Source organism: Denticeps clupeoides, chromosome 6 (assembly GCF_900700375.1).
Source record: "Denticeps clupeoides chromosome 6, fDenClu1.1, whole genome shotgun sequence".
NCBI classification, from domain to species: Eukaryota; Metazoa; Chordata; class Actinopteri; order Clupeiformes; family Denticipitidae; genus Denticeps; species Denticeps clupeoides.
The window spans coordinates 19,827,948-19,848,465 of NC_041712.1; the positions used below are offsets into that span (position 1 = coordinate 19,827,948).

General features: G+C 42.9%; 2 protein-coding genes across 3 annotated transcripts; one reads left to right on the top strand and one right to left on the bottom strand.

Moving 5' to 3' along the window:
• Positions 1-1,931: 1,931 nt before the first annotated feature.
• On the top strand, positions 1,932-4,864 carry myl10 (myosin, light chain 10, regulatory). Its single transcript, XM_028984586.1, has 7 exons — positions 1,932-2,084; positions 3,120-3,209; positions 3,370-3,445; positions 3,611-3,715; positions 4,159-4,237; positions 4,445-4,493; positions 4,664-4,864. The coding sequence occupies exons 1-7, from the start codon at positions 1,947-1,949 to the stop codon at positions 4,766-4,768; spliced, it is 642 nt and encodes a 213-aa protein (XP_028840419.1). The 5' UTR covers positions 1,932-1,946; the 3' UTR covers positions 4,769-4,864.
• Positions 4,865-5,804: 940 nt separating this feature from the next.
• On the bottom strand, positions 5,805-20,287 carry col26a1 (collagen, type XXVI, alpha 1). Of its 2 annotated transcripts, none has more exons than XM_028984585.1 (14): positions 19,897-20,287; positions 19,281-19,403; positions 19,080-19,183; positions 12,586-12,647; positions 12,072-12,198; positions 11,912-11,992; positions 10,689-10,808; positions 8,200-8,283; positions 7,998-8,050; positions 7,529-7,591; positions 7,397-7,432; positions 7,265-7,309; positions 7,046-7,130; positions 5,805-6,877 (listed from the first exon to the last, which is right to left on the bottom strand). In XM_028984585.1, exons 1-14 carry the CDS (start codon positions 20,052-20,054, stop codon positions 6,714-6,716), a joined length of 1,305 nt encoding a protein of 434 aa, XP_028840418.1. In that variant the 5' UTR covers positions 20,055-20,287; the 3' UTR covers positions 5,805-6,713. The 2 variants fall into 2 exon arrangements, with proteins under 2 accessions (XP_028840418.1, XP_028840416.1); XM_028984583.1 differs by having other exon boundaries at positions 11,912-12,001; positions 19,897-20,285.
• Positions 20,288-20,518: the final 231 nt, after the last annotated feature.

Consider the following 20,518-nt stretch of genomic DNA (forward strand, 5'->3'; position numbering starts at 1 on the left):
TCATTTACGAGACTCACAGTCCCTCTTCTCCCACTCTCTCGGCCTGGACGGCATCTCTGGGGAGCCTAATTAAAAGCTGTCTTCTCCTCGCGCTAATCTGTCGAGGGTTCCTGCTTCACCTCAGCACATTTTTTAAATCAGATAAGGTTTCTCCAGGGAGTAACCTTCATTTACTGAGAGCGCACGCTGGATTACATTTTAATTATGGATATGCAGAAATTAATAGACACTTGAAATGGGCAAAGTTACAGGAAGTGCTGTTTTATTTGTGCCTGTGTTTGCATGTGAATTGAAACAGAATGCTTTACACGAGAACAGAGGGAAGAAGACAAGAAATTATTCATGTGTCATGACTGTGATGCCTAGAAGTGGCCAGCATCATATCACACATGCATGGGTTCTAATCACCCCCAGATGCTGCTCCTTCGGTGTGGATGATGTTCCATTTGGGCTTGTTCAGGTCATAGTCAGAATCCCTCACTTTCTCAGAATAACTGTAAACATTGCAAAAAATATGTTCGATTTAATAAATAATATATAAAATGAAAAATAAATAGCACAAAAAGCACTTCATGATAATAACCGTTAATTAATGTTATAGTCAATACAATCCATACAGACATGCAACAAAAATGCCCCCCTTAGAACTGTAGTATAGGCAAATATAACATTAAAATCCTGCTTAATGTTAAGTCAAATTTTCATTTTAATATTGTGTTGTACATACTACATGGGATCTTTAAAATAAGAAAAGTTCATATATACAGTATATAAAACTACTGAACCAGACATATAAGGCCATTATCTAAGAATGATTAATTTATAAAAGTAGCCACACCATTACATCTACCCTTTAAGTGGACAAAGTTTCATTTAAAAATCCTGAATGAAAAGGTAGCGAGATGTATAGGTGTCCTGACAAGTGACTGACAAGCCTTATCGGTACAGCTTGATAGACACCATGGAGGCCAGTGGAGAAGAAAGATGAAAATCGTTATTCACATTCACAGCGTGGTGGAAATTGAAGAGAAAAAAGAATAGATAGGAGTGATTGATGGGAGCACTGGGTGGAACAAATGCAAGCTGCAAAGACGAGGCGTCCACTGAGTGGCAAGTACGGTAGGCGTGGCCTTGCAAACATTGTGGTGAAATAACAATTGGGAAGCGAGGATGACATGTTGGTTTGGCAGGTCGGCCAGCTGCATGGAGCCGTCACCTCAGTTGACAGGAGTCGATCAGCTGTGTCACTGTTAGAATGCGGGGGCCAGACCTTGACTCCTTGCCGCTCCACCTGCCCACTGCACACCCAACATGGTCAGAACCATGCACAGCCAACTTTGGAGTCACAGGAACACACACAGAGAGCCAAAGAGCGTATCAATAGAACATTCCTCGCATCCCCACCCGCTTGTGTTCTCCATAATTATACAACCTGTTGTTCTTGCAGTGATCTATAGTTCCAGGGCTAAAACAAGCACACAGTGACTTCTCTGGGTCACATGGCATTGCTTGTGTCATCTACTGTGTAACTGGATAGCTGCTAAATTAGAGCTCCTGCTCATGATAGAACAACAAGCGCAGTGAACTAATGGAATTATACTCGGTTTGCTCTGAACTGTACCGAATCAATGACCACAAAGGTTCTGAAAACTGTCTTGACCCTGCAGTTAACGGCCTCACCTCACTGACTGAAACGGCCAAGCAGACAAGCTAAAAACTACGACAAGAATTTATTAACACAACAATCCCCTAAGACAAGTTGTGGGATCTGCATCTTGCCTAGCAACTTGTTGTGTGAAGTCAGATGACTTTACACAAGTAAGAAGAACATAACCCAGGGGACCAGGGCTGGCTGGTCATTTGTGCCCTTAAGATAGCAGACCTTCACAGCCAGCCCAGATCAACCCGCATCTGTCAGTAACAATGGGAGGGTGTGCCGCCTCTATATGGCATGCTTTAAGTGGCCCCCTTTGTCTAAACATAGCACAGGTGGTCCTCTGTGGAGATATATAAGACAAAAGGATTCAGAGCAAAGTGTTCTCTCAGGCGTTTCTGACCAGGAGCGAGATAAGAACTTCAAGATGGTAGGCTAGCGCACTTCCTTTCCTACATGTGTTTTGTGTAAAGTAGGCTGAGATGTTCTTTTAAGGGAACTTCTTGCTGTGCATTATTGTTCATTTGCGAATTACGAAGTGCATGTACTGTTTACAGGTTCAGTTGTTCTGTAGGTGTTGCTCAGGAACATAATGCTACTAGAAGAACTGATAATGGCTTTGATGATTAGCTGGCTGATTTCAGTGACGCTGACCTCTAGCTAACTCCTATTATATTGCTTATCCTACCTGTTGTGGGCATACATGAATTTTAGCTCTCTCCAACACATTCACAGTTTGGACCGATTTTTGATGCAAAAGACATGACATCACTGATTATGGATGATTTCATTGATTATAGATAAATGGAGATATTTCTATTTTTGATTGTTGAAAAGAAATGGAAAAATAGGGCATAACAAGCACTTTGCTATTCCTTTGTTGTACTAAACATAATGCAGTTCCAAACTTCAGTAGCTTTTTTCCATTTTGGCAAAAGTCCTAACATTTTCTCACCTCAAAGCACATCAGATGTGGGCAGTGATGGCCTATCGGTTAAGGAAGCGGCCGGGTTCGAATCCCGATCCGCCAAGGTGCAACTAATGTGCCACTGAGCAAAGCACCGTCCCCACACACTGCTCCCCGGGTGCCTGTCATGGCTGCCCACTGCTCACCAAGGGTGATGGTCAATCGCAGGAGACACATTTTGTCACCGTATGCTGTGCTACATTGTATCACAATGACAATCACTTCACTTCAGATGCAAAAAATGGCCTTAAATATTTCATTTTCACACAGCAATCTGTTTATAACATGTTTATTATGCACCTTCTTTGTCAGTTAACACCTAGTCCTAGTAGATATAATCCAAATACTGAGTCTACTTAAAAGCTAAAATACAGAGTTCTGTATTTATTTTATAGGAGCCCCCAGTATTGGATAAATTTTCCACACCATAAACCATTCCAAAATGTGAAACATTTTAAAAAGGGTAAAATTATTTAATGGCATCACTTTGTTTCTTAGGCACCAAAGAAAGCCAAGAAGAAGGCCAGCGAAGCCAGCTCCAATGTCTTCAGCATGTTTGAGCAGTCCCAGATTCAGGAGTTTAAGGAGGTGCGCCCCTTTTCATGTTGGTTCTGTGTTCAGTGTGCAACGTGACCCACATACATTTAAAAGAGGCTATTTTGTGCACATGAATCCGGGCCCATGATCGTAAGCGTTAGTGCAGGCCCAAAGAAGCAAGTTTAAATTCCATTTCAATGTCTTTGTCCAGGCCTTCACTATTATGGACCAGAACAGAGATGGATTCATTGACAAGAACGACCTGAGGGACACCTTTGCTGCTCTTGGTAAATGGACATCATGTGCACAAAAAAATACAGTTTCGTTAAATTAAATCGTAAATTCTGTGTCATTCTTCACAAATAAAATGATATTATAATCACTGTATTTCAAGACTGTTTTCGAGACATCATACAACAGTCATGATGTTGTATGTGATTTTTGGTTGGCAGGCCGTCTGAACGTGGGAAACGATGAGCTGGACGAGATGCTTAAGGAAGCCTCTGGACCCATAAACTTCACTGTGTTCCTCACCATGTTTGGTGAGAAGTTGAAAGGTGAGACGCACGACCCCTCAACTTTCATTTCAACTTCTGTAAAGCTGAAAACACACCTCGATCTGGGGCAAATTTTTAGACTTTTAAAATGGACTTAACTTTGTTCTTTGCAAGGCAAAGCATATGAATAAAAAAGATAGATTATGTTATTAGAAAGATTAATTATTATAATTATTAACTCTAGTGTATATAGCTAATATCTTCTATGCATATATAGCTAATATATCTGCTAATACATTTAGACTAGTATTCAAAACACCAAAAAACAGTATTCTAAACACCCAAAAAAGGCACCAAAACACACAGCTCAAAAAAAATATATGAAACCAACAAAAAACAGAAGGGATCAGCATGTTCTGGACACTGATTATGCTGGATGGTCCAGCACAGCATGTCCTGAGCTTTCTGTTTAAGCTCTATATTTTTCTCTCCCTTTTTTAAAGGTACTGACCCCGAGGAGACCATTCTCAACGCATTCAAGATCTTCGACCCTGAGGGCACAGGCATTCTCAAAGGAGAAGAGTATGTGTGCCCCTGTTATTTTCCACTGAGGCATCACCAACTGTATCTTTGGAATGTAGTGTCAGATGATATCTAGGCCGGCAAATTATTGTTCTGCACCTTGGAGCTTTTGAGTCATTCTATTCTATTCTATTCTATTCTATTCTATTCTATTCTATTCTGTCTTTCGAAGTAAATCTGATAACAATATGAACTTCTGTTCTGTAGAATCAAGTACCACCTGATGTCACAGGCAGACAAGTTCTCAGAAGCTGAGGTATGTACTGACTACTGCTGCAAAGCTATTTAATACCACAGTAATTACACTCCTTTGTATAGTTTCACACCAAAAAGGTCACATCTAGCGTGTTGTATCTACACTAAATCATTGGTTGTAATTTAAAATATGTTATTAAAATAGACATATGTCTATGCTCTCCCTCACAGATAAACCAGATGTTCACAAACTTCCCCCTGGATGTCGCTGGAAACCTGGACTACAAGAACCTGTGCTACGTCATCACCCACGGAGAGGACAAGGAACAAGAGTGAACACCATTTTGCCACACCTGACCTGACCTTACATTTCCATGACTGCCACGTTTTCAAAAATACCCCATGCCTCGCAATAAAACTGTGAAAAATCGACACCTACTCTTGGTTCAAGTCAAGCAACAGTACTGTACATTCCTTGTGAGCAGACACAAATATATCAAAACATCATTTAAACCAATAACTTGTTCCCCGTGGATATTATGAGAGTAAAATGGGATGTGAAGTGGGGAAATGGGGAGGATGTGAAGGCGGATCTGCCGAGGAAGGTGTCCTGCTGTGAGAGTTTAACAGCTCAACTGTAATAATAAATACAACAGTCTGACTGCTGGCAGGAGCCCAACCGTAATAAAACAAGAGCTGCCGCTCATCTGACCACTCTTCTATTAATAGCCGTGCAATGTGTTGGACGTCCTTAATACTTTTCAAGAACAGCCATGTCTGATCATCCACATCAATGCTTATAATTACACTATATCATATTGCATCATATACCACTCGTTGTGTTGTTTCCATACAACACACATTAAGCTGACCCCGATTAAGTAATGCCCTGATATTAAATATATCTGATCGGTTGTGAAACCGCATACTGCAAGTGGAATTGCATTAATAATTACATAGTCTTGGGGTCGCCTCACATCACTTTTTCAATTACTATTTCACACTTAATTAAATGGAGCAATGAGGTGATCTAGCTGGCGGCTGGGTTGCTATTGGATGTTAAGACCCATGTTATGTGTCGCTCCATCGTGAGCAGCGGCCTCCAGGCATCGACTCTCTCAATGGGAATGCTTTCTCCGCACGCAAGCGTCTTCCACATACACTCAACGGCTGCCTGCGAGGAGCTCGCTGCCAAAAACAGGCCAAAATGACCTGATTTGCTTTCCCTAATAATACATTTATGCTAACCTTCATAGAAACAACTCCAGCCGGAATTTGTTCTGTTCAATTTATTAAGATGCGAGGATGATTTTAAAGCAGGTAGCATATTTGATTCAGGTTCAGTGCATGATTTCATTCTACACCAATAAAGAACCTTTACTCAGTAATTTTATTTTATTTGCATATTAAATCAGATCAAAACAGGCAGACAATAACACACTTCCCAAGTGAAGATTTCAGTCCTGTTCCTATAGATTTTTTAAACTGAACGTTATCATTCCAACTTTTGGTGAAATTGATTATGAATAATTAATTTGTCATTTGAAGTTGTTCATTGTACAATTATGTCACTGGAAATAGTTTTGTACAATCAAGACATCCTTGGAGCTCCTAAATCAGATTATGGGAACTGGGCACATTTAATACATCAGAATCCATTTTTTCTAAAATGAAAAGATTTGGATTATTCCATGTACATGTGTGCATATTTCGGAGAGTACACAATTTTTAAGTAAATATAATAATCAGATATTTCAAAGCAGATGTGTACAGAGCTTTGGCAAGTGTACACGCTATGAGCATTTGTGCATTCACCTAATTATCATGCTACATCATAAATGTTGAATGGAATATTGATACATGGTATATTGCTACATGTGGCATTATGGAAGGATATGTCATGGACATGGGGCCAAAAAGGAACAGGAATGATAAGGTCCCATTGAAGAGAGCTGATCATAGCTGTTACAGTAAAACTCTGCTGGCTAACAATCAATAAACATTACAAAACGCTGTATGGAGCACCTCCCACCACCACCAAGAGATATTAGCACCATGTGTCCTCAGTAAACAGAATTATTAAAGCACTTCACTTCTTGACAAGTACAAGGTATCCAATCAGTCTAATAAGCAATGATAGTAATACAAATATATAAAAATTGTAATAACAAAAACTGCCTAGATAGATGAGGTCTTGCTTTGGAGTCCACAGCTCAGTCCTCCATGAGCATGGCCAAGGTGCGGCGATATTGAGTTCACGTGGAAACAGGGCTGCTCAGTGCTACTTGGCCCTCCTCACACGGTCCTGTCTGATGGGCCTCCTGCCTGGTGGGGCTGAGCTCAGGGGGGACAGAAAGTCTGTGAAATCCGCATTTCTAACTGTCTCTACCGTAGGCAGCAGATTAGTCAGAAGGTCCAGGCCGGAACCCGGCTCAATGGGGCCCTCTGGTTAATATGGAACAAAGACAAAAAGAACAGAATATCTAAAAAGACTGAAGGTAAGACGACGTACAAACATATGTAAATATCCAATTTCACCAGTTTTAAGGACTATATTGAGATTTATTGAGTGCATTGCAGTGTTGGTCTCATGTGTGTTTCCACTCCCCTCACCATGGATGCCAATCATATGCTCCAGGATCAGTACCCTCTCTGCCAGGATTTTCAGGGCCTCTCTGAGCTGCTGCATCCCTTCAGCCTGAAATGAGTGTGGGGGAACACTGATTATGATACAAAAGAAGACTTTTTTACCCATGACTGGTAAAAGTGAACTAAGTTTGCAAGTGTTAGCAGTGTGAGCACTACAATGTGCAGATGGATTTAAATAGGTACCTCTGGGTGAGGCTCGCCTGGTTCACCTTTTGGCCCCGGGGGACCCTGTAAAACCAACACACACCCACACACACACACTTAGTCCTGTTTAAGCAACTGATCAAAATATAGTTCAAATAGTGAATCACTCACTCTCCCGCCTTGCTGTCCTTGTAATCCGGTTGGACCCTGTAGCAAAATCAAAATACACAAACGTGCAATCACATTTGAAAAGGAACATTACGCAGTGTTCTATTCTATTCAGAAATATAAAACCAACCCTACCCTCTCACCAGGGTCTCCTCTGGGACCCTGCACTCCAGGTCTTCCAGGCAAACCCTCCTGAGTCTGAAGCATTAACATGATATGACATAACATGACACTTCATGACATTACAAAAGAATAGACATACATAGCCACAGGAAGACAGAAAAGTAACATAAGACTAGCGAATTGCAAAATAAAATTGTTCCAGTCTATTCCAGTCTGGAAAAAACATACACTCAGAAACATCTAGTACTATTTATATGCTACTGTATACTAATACAAATAAAGACATGGTTTTCAAACCAGTTTGGTTGTCCTTTCCACATGCACTATTATTCCGGACGTCTTAGCTCAGACACAGCTTCCAAACTAGATTTTATATTTAACCAAAACCCAAAAGTGCTTAATACTTAATCAGGAAGTAACCCAGTGTGTGAGAACATTCAAAACTGCTTTAGTAGGAAATTAGTGCCTTAAGTCCACCTACATTTAGCCCTGGAACTCCTGGGAGCCCCGGAGGTCCAGCTGGACCCGGATGACCTGTCAGGAGGACGAATAACAAAGCCTGTGTAGCCAAAACCATTCATGAAGATCCCACTGCCAGAATATTTTCCTTCAATAAAAAAAAACTGTCCCTTATAGGAACATTGATTGAGTTTAAGGCTTAATGAAAAAAGGGATCCCCTTACCTGGAGGCCCGGGTGGACCCACTGGACCTGGGCGTCCAGGTGAGGCTCTCAGATACTGATATGCAGGGACAGGGCTGCTCTCAACTGTTTGGCACAAAATATGTTACTCACATATTAACAACAGAATATGTAGTGTGCGGATTATACTGTATCAACTGTATATGTTTGGCATACCAATACAGTGTTTTTCAGTGTGTGAACAATTCATAAATATCTATAAAATAAGATTGTATCTGAAGAAAAAGTAATGAAATACTGAGCCTCCCTAAAGTCCCAGTTCACCATGCTACCACAAGAAGCAATACAAGTGCAGAAACTTTCATTCACCAAGTGGATACGTTTCCAGGCCTCTAGTCCTGTCATCATTCGATCTTGATGTTTGATTTAAGAGGATTTGATCTGAGAGGTTTCATTTACTGCTTCTGTTCAGCAGGTTTGTTAGCATGTGGTTTGGGGCTCGCTAGCCAGACTCGGGCTGCCGTGCAGACAGCTGACAAATTGGACTTGATATAATGCAGACTGCCTCGGACCGAGCCCAACGTTTAAGCAGAACCAGCTTGCAGAAACATACATAAGTCATTATACACGGTGCACTGCCAAGGCCGAAACAGGGCTGTACAATGTGGGCCATGCTGCCCTCTGGCGTGGGAACATGAGACATGCACAAAAAGCAGCAACGTTCCAGCTACTCACAGGACCAGCGGTCTTATTTCATGTAGTGCTGTCTCTGTATGGGTCGGTTCCATAATTGCATGCAAATTGAACTACGTTACACATTATTTACATTATTATGGGTGATAAAATAATATGGTTCTTACTTTTAATTTAGATTTGTTTTACATTTTATTTTTAATGCATTGTCACAGATATATTTGACTTACTACTTATATTTTGAGATATATTTTTCAGATGTTAGCCCAAGCATGAGAGCTCCCCTGGTCCTCTAGGTGTCAGTTGGTCTCAGGACTGCTCTCAGGAGGTACGTGTTTTTGTTATCTTTATGTAATCTTGTATTAGGATAAGCAGTCATCAGAAGACCAAACTCGACTGTTTCAGTCATGACAAAAGTATGTTGACAGAAAACACTGTACTGTTTTGGGTTTAGTGATTGGTAGGGTAAGATCTGCTGTATGGCCATCTCCATATTAAAACAGCTTGGATTTGTTCATTCGTCTATGCATGTCTTAATAGGTTTAAATGTATGAAGAGAGGACATGCTTTTGTTTTTCTTGTCATCTATTCATGTCTCAGTAAAATTGGATACGGCGATGGAAGAGGCTAGTGTCATGTCCTTTGTAATTTCTCTGGAATTGCCTGGATTTCTACATGAACGGTGACCTACTTTGTGTCTAAATCATTACTATAAATAAATCCTGTCTTGCTCAACAAACAGCGTGCACAGCATTTTGCTGTGCCACTTCTTTACTTGAAAAATGACCTTATGAAAAGAGGAGTCTGGTGTTCCTATCAGTCCAGGTGTGAAAATAATCTGCCCTGAACACGGTCTTGCTTACGATCCCTTTTTTTTTTTTTTATAAATGCTGCAGGCTAACATTAGACAAACAACAAAAGAGTGTTGTTCATTATGTATACAATGCTCTCACTAAAAGAAAGACTGAATTGTGCAACATGACGGTGAAACAACATGGAGCATAACAGTCGGTAAAATCCTGTGATATATCTGAAACCAGCAATATACATTAAAATATTAAAATGAAAAACAATGTAGCTTCTAAAGGTCCATGCGATGTTATCTTATTCTTGTATCATCATCAGTCACATCCATTAAGCCATTTATTAATTAAACATGGTTCATTTCATGTCGTGTTCATGTGCCACATAGGTATGGAATCTTGCTCAGGCAGGACAGCAGTCAGACTGTGCCTGGTCCTTGGGATGAGAATAAAGTATCATCTGCTCCAGCAGTAGTTTTACAGAGAGCAGCCAGTGCTTCTGTTGTGCTCCAGCCAGTAATGAGTGCTGGCCAAAAAACACGGCAACAAGGCCACTGGGAGAGAGGCTGGGGGGAGCGATGCTTGGCTGCCTCTAAAATGCGATCATCTGGTTTTGAAAAGAACACGTTTGTCTTGATGAATGTTTAATGACCCCACTGCTTCAGAAAAAGTAAAAAATAACTGCACTAGTTGGAAGGGTGTTCCATGGTGGAGATACTGCTCTAGATCATGCCTGTTCAATAACAACTAAGAAAGCAATAAAAGAAACACAGAAGCATTGTGATACTGATCCATCCTTTTTCATCTCTCATCAGAAAGTTCTTCGCTGAAATACTTATAAGTCACCATAATGGTTTTAATGTTTATAATGGCTTTTTAGACTTTTAATATGGGTCTACTAACTGTTGTAAAATATTTCTGCAGCAGAAAGAGCTGTAAGATCGCATGAATGGTCCACTAGTGACTGTTCTGTCCAAAATAAAGAGATGCAGGAAGGAGAGAAACAAGATGTCATTACCCCCACAGAGAACTCACATTGGACATGTTCTCTTGTGCTGAGTGTGAACACATCCCCTCGAAGCTGTGGAGCTGAGACTGGTCCTGGTGGCCCTGGTGGCCCAGAAGGTCCTCTCTCCCCAGGGTACCCTGGGAGCCCTACAGGGATAAAATGTTTAGCATGATGCCCAAATCGTCTTCCTAGAGGGCCCTCTGACAGAAAGTTTCCTTTGTTAACCACAGAAAAATTCCCAATCCCAAGAAAAGGATTGGGAACCCTGTGTTAGGTTAACCAAATAATTCATGCCTGGCTAGACAATCTGAGTAATGAAAAAGGTAAAACTGACAGGGAACAGCAGCTGCTTGACACTTTAGATGAAAAACCTGATTTTTTTCTTCATCCCTGAAACTATTGTTTGTAGCAGCCTAGTGGGTAAAGTTAAAGTGAAGTGATTGTCACATGTGATACACAGCAGCACAGCACACACAGTGAAATTTGTCCTCTGCATTTATCCCATCACCCTGAGTGAGCAGTGGGCAGCCATGACAGGAGCCCGGGGAGCAGTTTGTGGGGATGGTGCTTTGCTCAGCGGCACCTTGGCGGATCGGGATTCGAACCGGCAACCTTCTGATTACGGGGCCACTTCCTTAACGGCTAGGTCACCCCTGCCCCAAGACACTCACCTATGAAGACACTCACCTATGACACTCACCTATGAACCAGAAAACCACAAAGTCACAGGTTCAAACCCCACTTACTACCATTGTGTCCCTGAGTGAGACACTTAACCCTGAGTGTCTCCAGAGAGACTTTCTCTTTAACTGCTGATTGTAAGTCGCTCTGGATAAATTCGTCTGATAAATGCTGTAAATAAATGCTGCTACACCTTACTTTCTACTACAGTAAAATATTTTGAGGTCCAAATTATCATTATTACTTCAAACTTGCTTTAACATGATTTCACATAGATTCACCTGATAAACAACATGCAAATATATCATCATAAATTTCCAAAGATTAAAGGCTCTGCAGTTCTCACAAATGTACATTTATTAAAAAAATTAACACATGATTCATTTAAATGCATTTTAATAATACATTAAATTCATAAAGAAGAACTTAAATATGAGTTTCAATATTTCCAACAAAAGGAATGATTTGTAAAACCTGAACAAGAACAATGTATTTATATGTAATTCATTATATTGTGTAAACTTTATTGTGAACTGTTTTATTAATGAAGAATGAAGATGCTCTTTACCTCTGGGTCCTGGTGTTCCTGGTTTCCCTGTTAAACCAATATCTCCTGGTGGTCCTGGAGGGCCAGCAGCGCCTGGAGGACCTATTGGTCCTGCAGGGGACCAATAGTTGAGCTTGACTGAGAAGGAGAATTTAATAAAAATGGCATTGAACTGACTCACCTGGAAAGCCTCTAGAAGGGGTGATGGGAGTGGGCAAAGGCAATCCCACCTCATTACCTCGAGAGCTCTCATGCTCCTGAAAGGTGGGAGGGGGTGAAGAAGGAGCAGCTTCTACAAGCAGAAAGATCTGCAGGAACAAATGGTCGGAGTCCTCAAGAATGCTAAATGTCTTAGTTTAGTACATTAGGGCATAGTAGTGGCTTTGGATTGTAGTTCCTAGATTACAGAATGTTTTGTCCCGCTCCACTTCATAGTAACTGTCCACTTTCTGAATATTTATGTATGTTTATTCCTAATTATTACCTAATTATTAGGATCAGATCCTGGTCTGCATTTGTAATTCAAGTCATCACACAACACTGACCCTTCTTCCAATTGCATAAAACCACTTCCACCACAAACATTCAGGCCATTAAGCAGACGCCATAGAGACTTACAATTAGTAGTCCCCCTGGAGACACTCAGGGTTAAGTGTCTTGCTCAGGGACACAATGGTAATAACTGGTCACAGTACCTTGGTTTCCATTGCCCTAAGACGTTCACTGATGGCAGCGTAGCCTGTGCAGTTTAAACACTCTGCAAAGCAAGAAAGATTTTACATCATTTAACATGTTCTGTCCACACAAGTGTATTTCTAAAGATCAGGAAAGAGGGGTGAAGACTGAATGGATTAAGCCTACTTGCAAGACATGTTAAACCTGTTGATTGTCTTTATCCGGTTATAATTGTCATACAAATCTGAACTGTAATATATGCAGGTAGTCAGCCCAAAAGACAAATCATATTTGCTTATAATTGCTTCTAATGTTTGTGTTTATGCGTGTCCATGGCCTCTGTCCATCCAGGTGGATGTGTCAGAAGTGCCATAATACGTTCTTCTACTCATGCAATTTTCCTTTGACGTTTTTAAAGTGGCACTGAAATAAATATTCTTTTATATTTAAAAGGCACAACTCATAGCTCGTGATAGTGCTATCCATAGCTAATGCTCAGCGATAGCTTCTTATAATCTCTCGACTCCCAAAATAACAAAACAGTGAACAGTGGGTGAAGGGTGAAGTTCAAGAGCGAGTTTTTCACTATATCATTAGTCCTCAGAGTTGATGTTCTGAAAAGGCAACACACATGAACCACACATGAGTTGGGGGTCGAAGATGTAAAGTCATAATGATGACAGTGATGAATCTACTGGATTTAATCACTCAAGACAATGTGAGGGAGAGGCAGAACAGAGGGATGAGTCATTTTCAGGGGGAATGAAACTCCCCATTGCATTCCAAGCACCATTTACCCATGATGCTTTCCGACTGTGCAGGGGGTTGCGTGGGTGGAACAGGCCATCACCTAAACACTGCTTGATTAGAGGTCTATAACCTAACAAATGTGCATGTGTAAGATATCTTGGAAAGAAAAGTCATCGATCAAGTATTGTTTGGCTGTCATGTATTCTAAACTAACCTCTATCTGAACTGGACTAGATATGACTGTCTGAGTGTCCTCCATCAGATGTTTTTTTCACAGTGAGTGTTTCCTGCAGTGGAGCGCCTCACTGGGCGGCCGAGTTGGGACCAGTTCTCAGTTCTCTGGGAGGACTGAAATCTCGCAGACCCTCCCTCGGTTGAGAGACTGAGGAGGAGATGCTGTTGTACATACACTGTTTTCTGCACAATGGGAATGCCAGGCCTGCGGTACTACACAGCTATGCCTTTTCCAGATGGCTGGGTTTAAGAAACAACCATTTCTGAACTCTGCCAGAGACCACAGGTTCACAAGAGACAGGGAAGCCACTTGCAGCACTTGCCTTTTTTCGCATTTTTATATAGACTGTAATGACTATGGTACACAGAATTCTTTGGGAATGAGTAAGGTTAACCCAGGTGAAGGTTCAAATTCTAGCACTGAATAAAATCTAACACTCCTACCATTACTGTTGTGGAGAAACATCACAACCCTGTCAAACAGGAAGAACTCAACTCAATACATATAATACATGAGCTCAACATATAGGTTCATACCATTATATGTAATACAAACATATTTTTGTATTATGTAGTCGGCTGTACTAAGAAGACAGTTTTCTGTATGATATTTGACCAAATGCATGTGCGCATCCCAGAGAACTGTTACATGTGAATTTGGATTGTGATAAGTCATCATATTTCTAACACTGGTTGTTTTAGCTTCACTGAGTTTTACTGCCATCTACAGGGCTGTAAGGAAGAGGGCAACAGAGGTGAAATTATGTGTACGATGAAGTACTACAATTCACTCTGAGAAACGGATCTGCTGAAAGGTTTAATGGGTTCTTCCTTGGTCCATGCAGCATCGGAACCTAATATGTCAAGGAAAGTAGTTTTTGCATAAAACAGCACACATACAGACAGATTGGACAGCCTGGGAGAATTTAGATATTGTCATGACAAATATTACATGATGAACATGAAAGTGATTAGTATTGCCACAGTGCACACAACAAACTTTGTCCCCTGGTTAACTAATAACCCTTTGTTGTGAGCAGTGGGCAGCCATGAAAGGTGCCCCGTGAGCAGTGTGTGGGGACGGCTCCTTGCTCAGGGGGGACCTTGATCCCGCACTTTCAGTTAGGAGTCCACTTCCTTTGCTGCTCGGCCACCACTGCCATGATCATTGAAATAGTTATAGGCAGACATTACACAAGTACTTCATTTTGCCCCTGACACGATAATAAATTATCTGTACCAATACACTCATTGCTGACACACTCAGTCACTGATATACTTAGATGACTAGCAGACAATGTTGACACATCACGACACCACAGATGACTGTGTGTTGCACTAATGTTAAACAGTGGTGAAAATGAGACACTGAGAGCTGAGTGTGGAATTCTAATGAACTGCGTCTCAGTTGTCCCATGCAAAAAAAAAAATTCATAAAGCTCAATCTCCCTGTGACCGGATGGGAACACCAGGAGATGCAGACATTCCTTTTGGTGGAGGCCATCTCAATTTGAACCCTCAGAAACCTCAGGCTTTAGTCTCATAACCCACACAGTTGCTGGAGCATATGGTGAAGTAGTATGAGACTTGTGGGAATGGGCTGGACTCGGGCCCTGTGGGAATAAACTGTATCTACGGCACCATCTCAACCATGCGTCAGAAGACACTTGGTCTCCAAGTGGCCCAGCTAATCGCATTGCATTCATTATCAGAGACTACATATGGGTTCTGGTTTCATACAGGGTCTGTCGTTGGTTTTATGCCACGAGCGCTAAATGAATTGCCCTTTACTTTGCCTGACCCGCATGTTTGAATGGCTAACAGGACATAGAACAAGTGATGGACAAGTCCTCCTCAACATCCTTCTCTCTGCTGTGTTCACCTTAAATGACTGCCAACCTGATGTATAATGTCTGTGTCAGACTCATAGAAAATAGAAGATTTATGGGCAGCAAGGAAAAATAAGGTTAATAAATATATTACTGGTGGCTAGGCACGTACCAGCAGATGCCGGCTCATTAATCACAACACCAGTGAAGGCCCAGCTCTCTCTCCCACGCTCGAAGCCTTCACACCGGCAGACTGCTCTCACCAAGGGAGGCGTCTGGTCTGATCTGTGTCTCCCTCAGCCCATTGGAATGCTGGGTGAACAGGTGAACTGCGGTCAGGCCTGGCGCCAGCCTTTTCTCAAGCATGCCAGCCATGCAACACCTGGCTTCGTCATAAATAACTATCATACACTCGCATTGCCGCTACCACTGGCTTCGTTTCTTAGGATCTTGTTATAAGGTGTTTGTGAATTGAAATAAACGAAAGCAGCTGTGCAGCAAGCTATAGCAATAGGAGAAAGGTGGGACGCAGGCCGAGACACAGGGCCAGATGACATGCAGTCTGTGGTACAGCTGTCAGTCAGTGGCCACGCCTGCATGCAGTGATCAGAAAATCCTCCACTACATAGAACAGACATAAACCTACAGAACAGAGAAGGAAGGGGTGAGAACATGACCAAGAGCACATGAAGACTTGCTGGAGAGATGCCCTCAGGAGCTCATCAAGTGTCCTGTCCTCATGCAGCTAAAGCCGGGCAGGGGTTTCAGCGGCTCTGCAGTATTATGCGTTATTGCAGAATGGATCAGCGCACAATCTCGGAGTTGTACCACTAACTCCTCGCTCCAATCATTTTCTCATCTGGACCCCGAAACGACACCAAGCGGTATTAAAAAAAGAGCACTCATTACGCCTGTGTGCCAGGGCGCTTCATTAAATCTCCATCAGGGAGTAAAAACAACGGCTCTGTGCCAACCAAAACGTGTAATCGCATTTAATTACAGTCAGGTGATCCGATTGTGTTGGGCCAAAAGGTAAAACAGCGCGTGATTATGATTAATCATCTTTATCAAATTTTGCTGCATAAAGTGCATAAACATCGCATATCATTTTTGTGCATCTGTGTCCAAAAAATCACTACATAAGGAACCTACATGGTCTGACGCTGATGTGTGTCCCAGTACGGTCATTTCTGTGTGTTTTTATAATATAGATATGACAGTATAATAGGGAGGTCTATTTCTAAGATTATTTTTGCATTTTGCATTAAATAATAGCGCTGATGAACTGAATGCTTGTGATAAGTAGGATATGAGGGTAGGTGGGTATCCCCTTCCAGGGTCTCAGCCTTGTCTACAGTGCCGGAGACCCGGAGACAGCCACCTCACCACAGGACATCCGCTCATGCTCCACACTTCCAAAAATGTTTCCTTAAATAAAACAAACAGAAAGCAGCATGGGACCCCTCGGACCCGCTGCCCTCGGGCTGGCACGGGGGGACCACTGACGCAGAGAAAGGGAAACGGGGTGAGCGGTGGGAGGAAGAAGAGCCTGTTCGCGGTGATTTATTTACCATGCCAACAGAACGAGCAACGGGGGCCCTTGGCCGCGGCCCAAAGAAAATCTCGGACGCCTCTCACTGGAGATCCACTCCGATCCGACAGGCTTGTCTGCTAGGGAAGGGGTGTGCGGAACAGATCTGTCTTCAGCACCTCTGGCTGTTTAGGGACATGCAGGTCCACGGCTGAAAGTCATGCAATCTCCTCTCCAATGACTGGCCCTTTAGTCTTCAGTATGCATTACAATTATTAAAATAATATTGTAAGCGCACTATCAAATGTGTGTTTTTTCAGGAGCACCTGTTACATCTGCGGCCGCAAAACACTAAACAACCTCAACATCCATTCCCTGGTAAATGACACGATGGCCCTAATGTTTTTACAGATGGCTCTTTGATTGGTAGCATTAAAAACTGAGTTCTTGATGAATGGGCAGCGCGCTGCTGCGAGACAAGCTCTGTCGTTTTATCGCTTTTTTGGGGAAAGCGATTTCTCTTCCGCAGCATCAGCTGACCGAACTCACCAGCCAAATTTAACCAAGCCGTCAACATTCATCTAATTCACAGCGGGGACGTCCTCGATGGTCCGGAAAAGCATACAGTGAACTCCGAGCCCGCCTACTACCTCCAGTGTCTCAGACTCGCTCCGTGGCTGAAAGGCATGAATGCAGCCCTGCCAGTGGGACCGAGATTCAAAATGACACATAAAGAGTTTTGTCCAGAGCCTCATCTTAAGCCTTTGAGAGGGCTGACAGAAGAAGACAGAATTGGGGATGGCAGCCGAAAACAACAACAACAACAACAAAAAGGAGAATGCACAGAACAGAGGAAGATCCTGAGCAACACCCCACCCCCAAAAACAGCATCTGGAAGACATTAGGAAAGAGTGGCTGGATGGGCCAGTGGACAGGGGATCCGCTCATATCACTCCTCGGCTCGGCCTGCCATAAGAGCCCGTTCACCTCTGGATGCCAGCTATGGGCTGCAGCAGAACAATGCAACCCTACTGTTCCCCATCAATCATTGAAGCAGCCAGATACCTGACCGCAGGCCTGTCTGAGCAAATAGGAGTCGCTGTTCACTGTAACGACTCAATCTGACCCAAACAATTTGCCATTATCCCCCCAAACCCTCAGATCTGAGGGTGGTTCATGTATCTTAAAAATAAAAAAAAAATACTCTGGTATCTCATAACCCGCCCACCGCTGCTTCCAAAAAAAGAACACATGTGAAGAGAGTTTTTGACAGAGCCTAGAAGCCTGATTCAAAGACTCCCGTAAAGCCTTTCCGAATGCCATCCCGTAATCACAGACACTGGGAGGAAGAGGTTTCGGGCCTTCAATTTGCTGAGATGGTTAACGATTGGACTAGGTTATGGAGCGAGGAGACTCCTCCGGGTCTCGCTGCGAGAGGAATGTGGCTGCTGTCGTATTGGCAAAGTTGGTGCCCAGCCCCCAGTGCCAGCTCTCAGCCGGCGCATGCTGACATTTCTCCTACTGGCTTTGATTAAGCGTCAGCACGACCACTGCTGCATTCCGACGTGTCTTCTGGGAACCGAGAGTCTTGGGCAGAGTAGACCAAACAATCACGTCCTCTTTCATGCTCATAATTATGCTATTATAGCCAATGCGAGAATGTCATTCTGTCTCATCAGCACCAGCTGAAACAATATTCGAAAACACAGAGAACGCCGCGCTCGTTCCAGCATTACTTGTTTCCAATTAGACAACTGGTGGCTATTACCGCATGTCTCATTTACGGAATGTATCATACTCTGTATCATACTCTCATAATATTAGAGCTACTTCTTATATTTCTTTTATTTCATATAGGTTTACATTTATGGAATTTATAAGTTGCCCTTATAAATCCAGAGCGACTTACAATCAGTGTTGGTACTAAGCTGGATTTCAACCTGTGACTTTGTGGTTTACTGGTTCACCGGCAAGTGTGCTACCCACCAGGCTACTACCACTTTTGAAAGTTTTTATAGTCTTGTATGTCTTGTCATGTTTGCTATAGTGACCCTCTATTTGTGTCCCTTCCCTCGCCTGCAACTGTTGCATAAGAATTATGCTTCACATAAAAATACAAACAGGAATGGGAGTTGAAAGTCACGTCAGAGTGCATATTCCCGCGTCTCACCCTCTCTGCAGTCTTCCCCAAGGAACCCCGGGCAGCAGCGCCACTCCAGCGCAGTGACCTGCCGCTGCGACAGCCTGTAGGTGGGCCTGACCAGAGTCCTGTAACTGCACCCGTGGCACGTTAGCACATCGACACGAGCTCAACTCACTCGCAACTCACTCGCTCCTCACCAGACGCGACCAGGAGGAGCATGCCACACACCTGATGAGGTTGGAGCAGGGTCCCGGCCAGCGGCAGCTCTGGAAGACCCGCTGCACCAGGGTCTCCGTGCCGTTCTGCACCTGGCAAGACACGGTCTTCGACACTGTGAACTGGCACCAGTTCCTGGAGGAGTAATCAGTAAAAGTGAAGTGTGTAAATCCTTCTAATAAACAAACGTACAATACATTTACAGCATTTACCAGACGCCCTTATCCAGAGTGACTTACAATCAGTAGTTACAGGGACAGTCTCCCCCTGGAGACACTCAGGGTTAAGTGTCTTGCTCAGGGACACAATGGTAGTAAGTGGGATTCGAACCCGGGTCTTCTGTTGTGTTACCCACTAGGCTACTACCACACTATTGTACTATCACAATAAATGCTGATATAACCATTGCGCTATTTGTCTTTACAGGTCTGGACATTAACCTATATTACATCAGCGTGTTCTATTTATTTATTACAATTCTGATATGTATTGTGAGACAAAAGTGTTGACAAAAATGCCGCCCTATCAGCATTGATCTAACTGATGAGGTTTGTGTGTGAAATTGTGTATTGAAAGCTGATAAAAGTGAAGTCTGGAGAAGTCTGGAGAAGATGGAAACCCTTCTTACCTGTGCAGAGCGCTTGGAGCCGCGGACGCTCCTGCACTTTGTTCGCTGCCGTGGCGCTGCACTCTCATCCCGGGGAAGTGGAACACGACGGCCGGGACCCCGTGGAAGCGCATCAGGACCGTCCAGCAGGCGAGCATTCGGAGAGCGGCCGCTGTCATTGTTGGTTTGGACGCTTGAGGTGAATCCCCGAACCAGAGTCTTAACGCTGCGCCGAGGCGATGCACATCGCTTGTCAAGTAACACCAGTTGTGTAATAATTAAAAAGAAGCCATGCTGTTTAGACAGAACCGCATTTGTCGTCCACTCCTGCCAAATCGTGTCTTTGCTTCCTCGATCCCCGCACTGTCGAAATGGAACGAACGGCTCTTTCCAATCAACTCATTTGTTGAACGACAGGAACCGATTCGTTATAGTGAACAAAACATCTCACCCACGTCTATTCGCGTCTCATGTTTTCTGTTTTTTTACCCTTTTCTTTTGCATATATATATATATGTGTGTGTGTGTGTGTGTGTGTGAAATGTGAATAATTCCACCAAGAATTCTTGGTTCTGAGATCTGAGCACAATGATCCAGATCGAGTGAGGCACTTCCATCGCACATTGAGAAAAGGTGCGCGGCA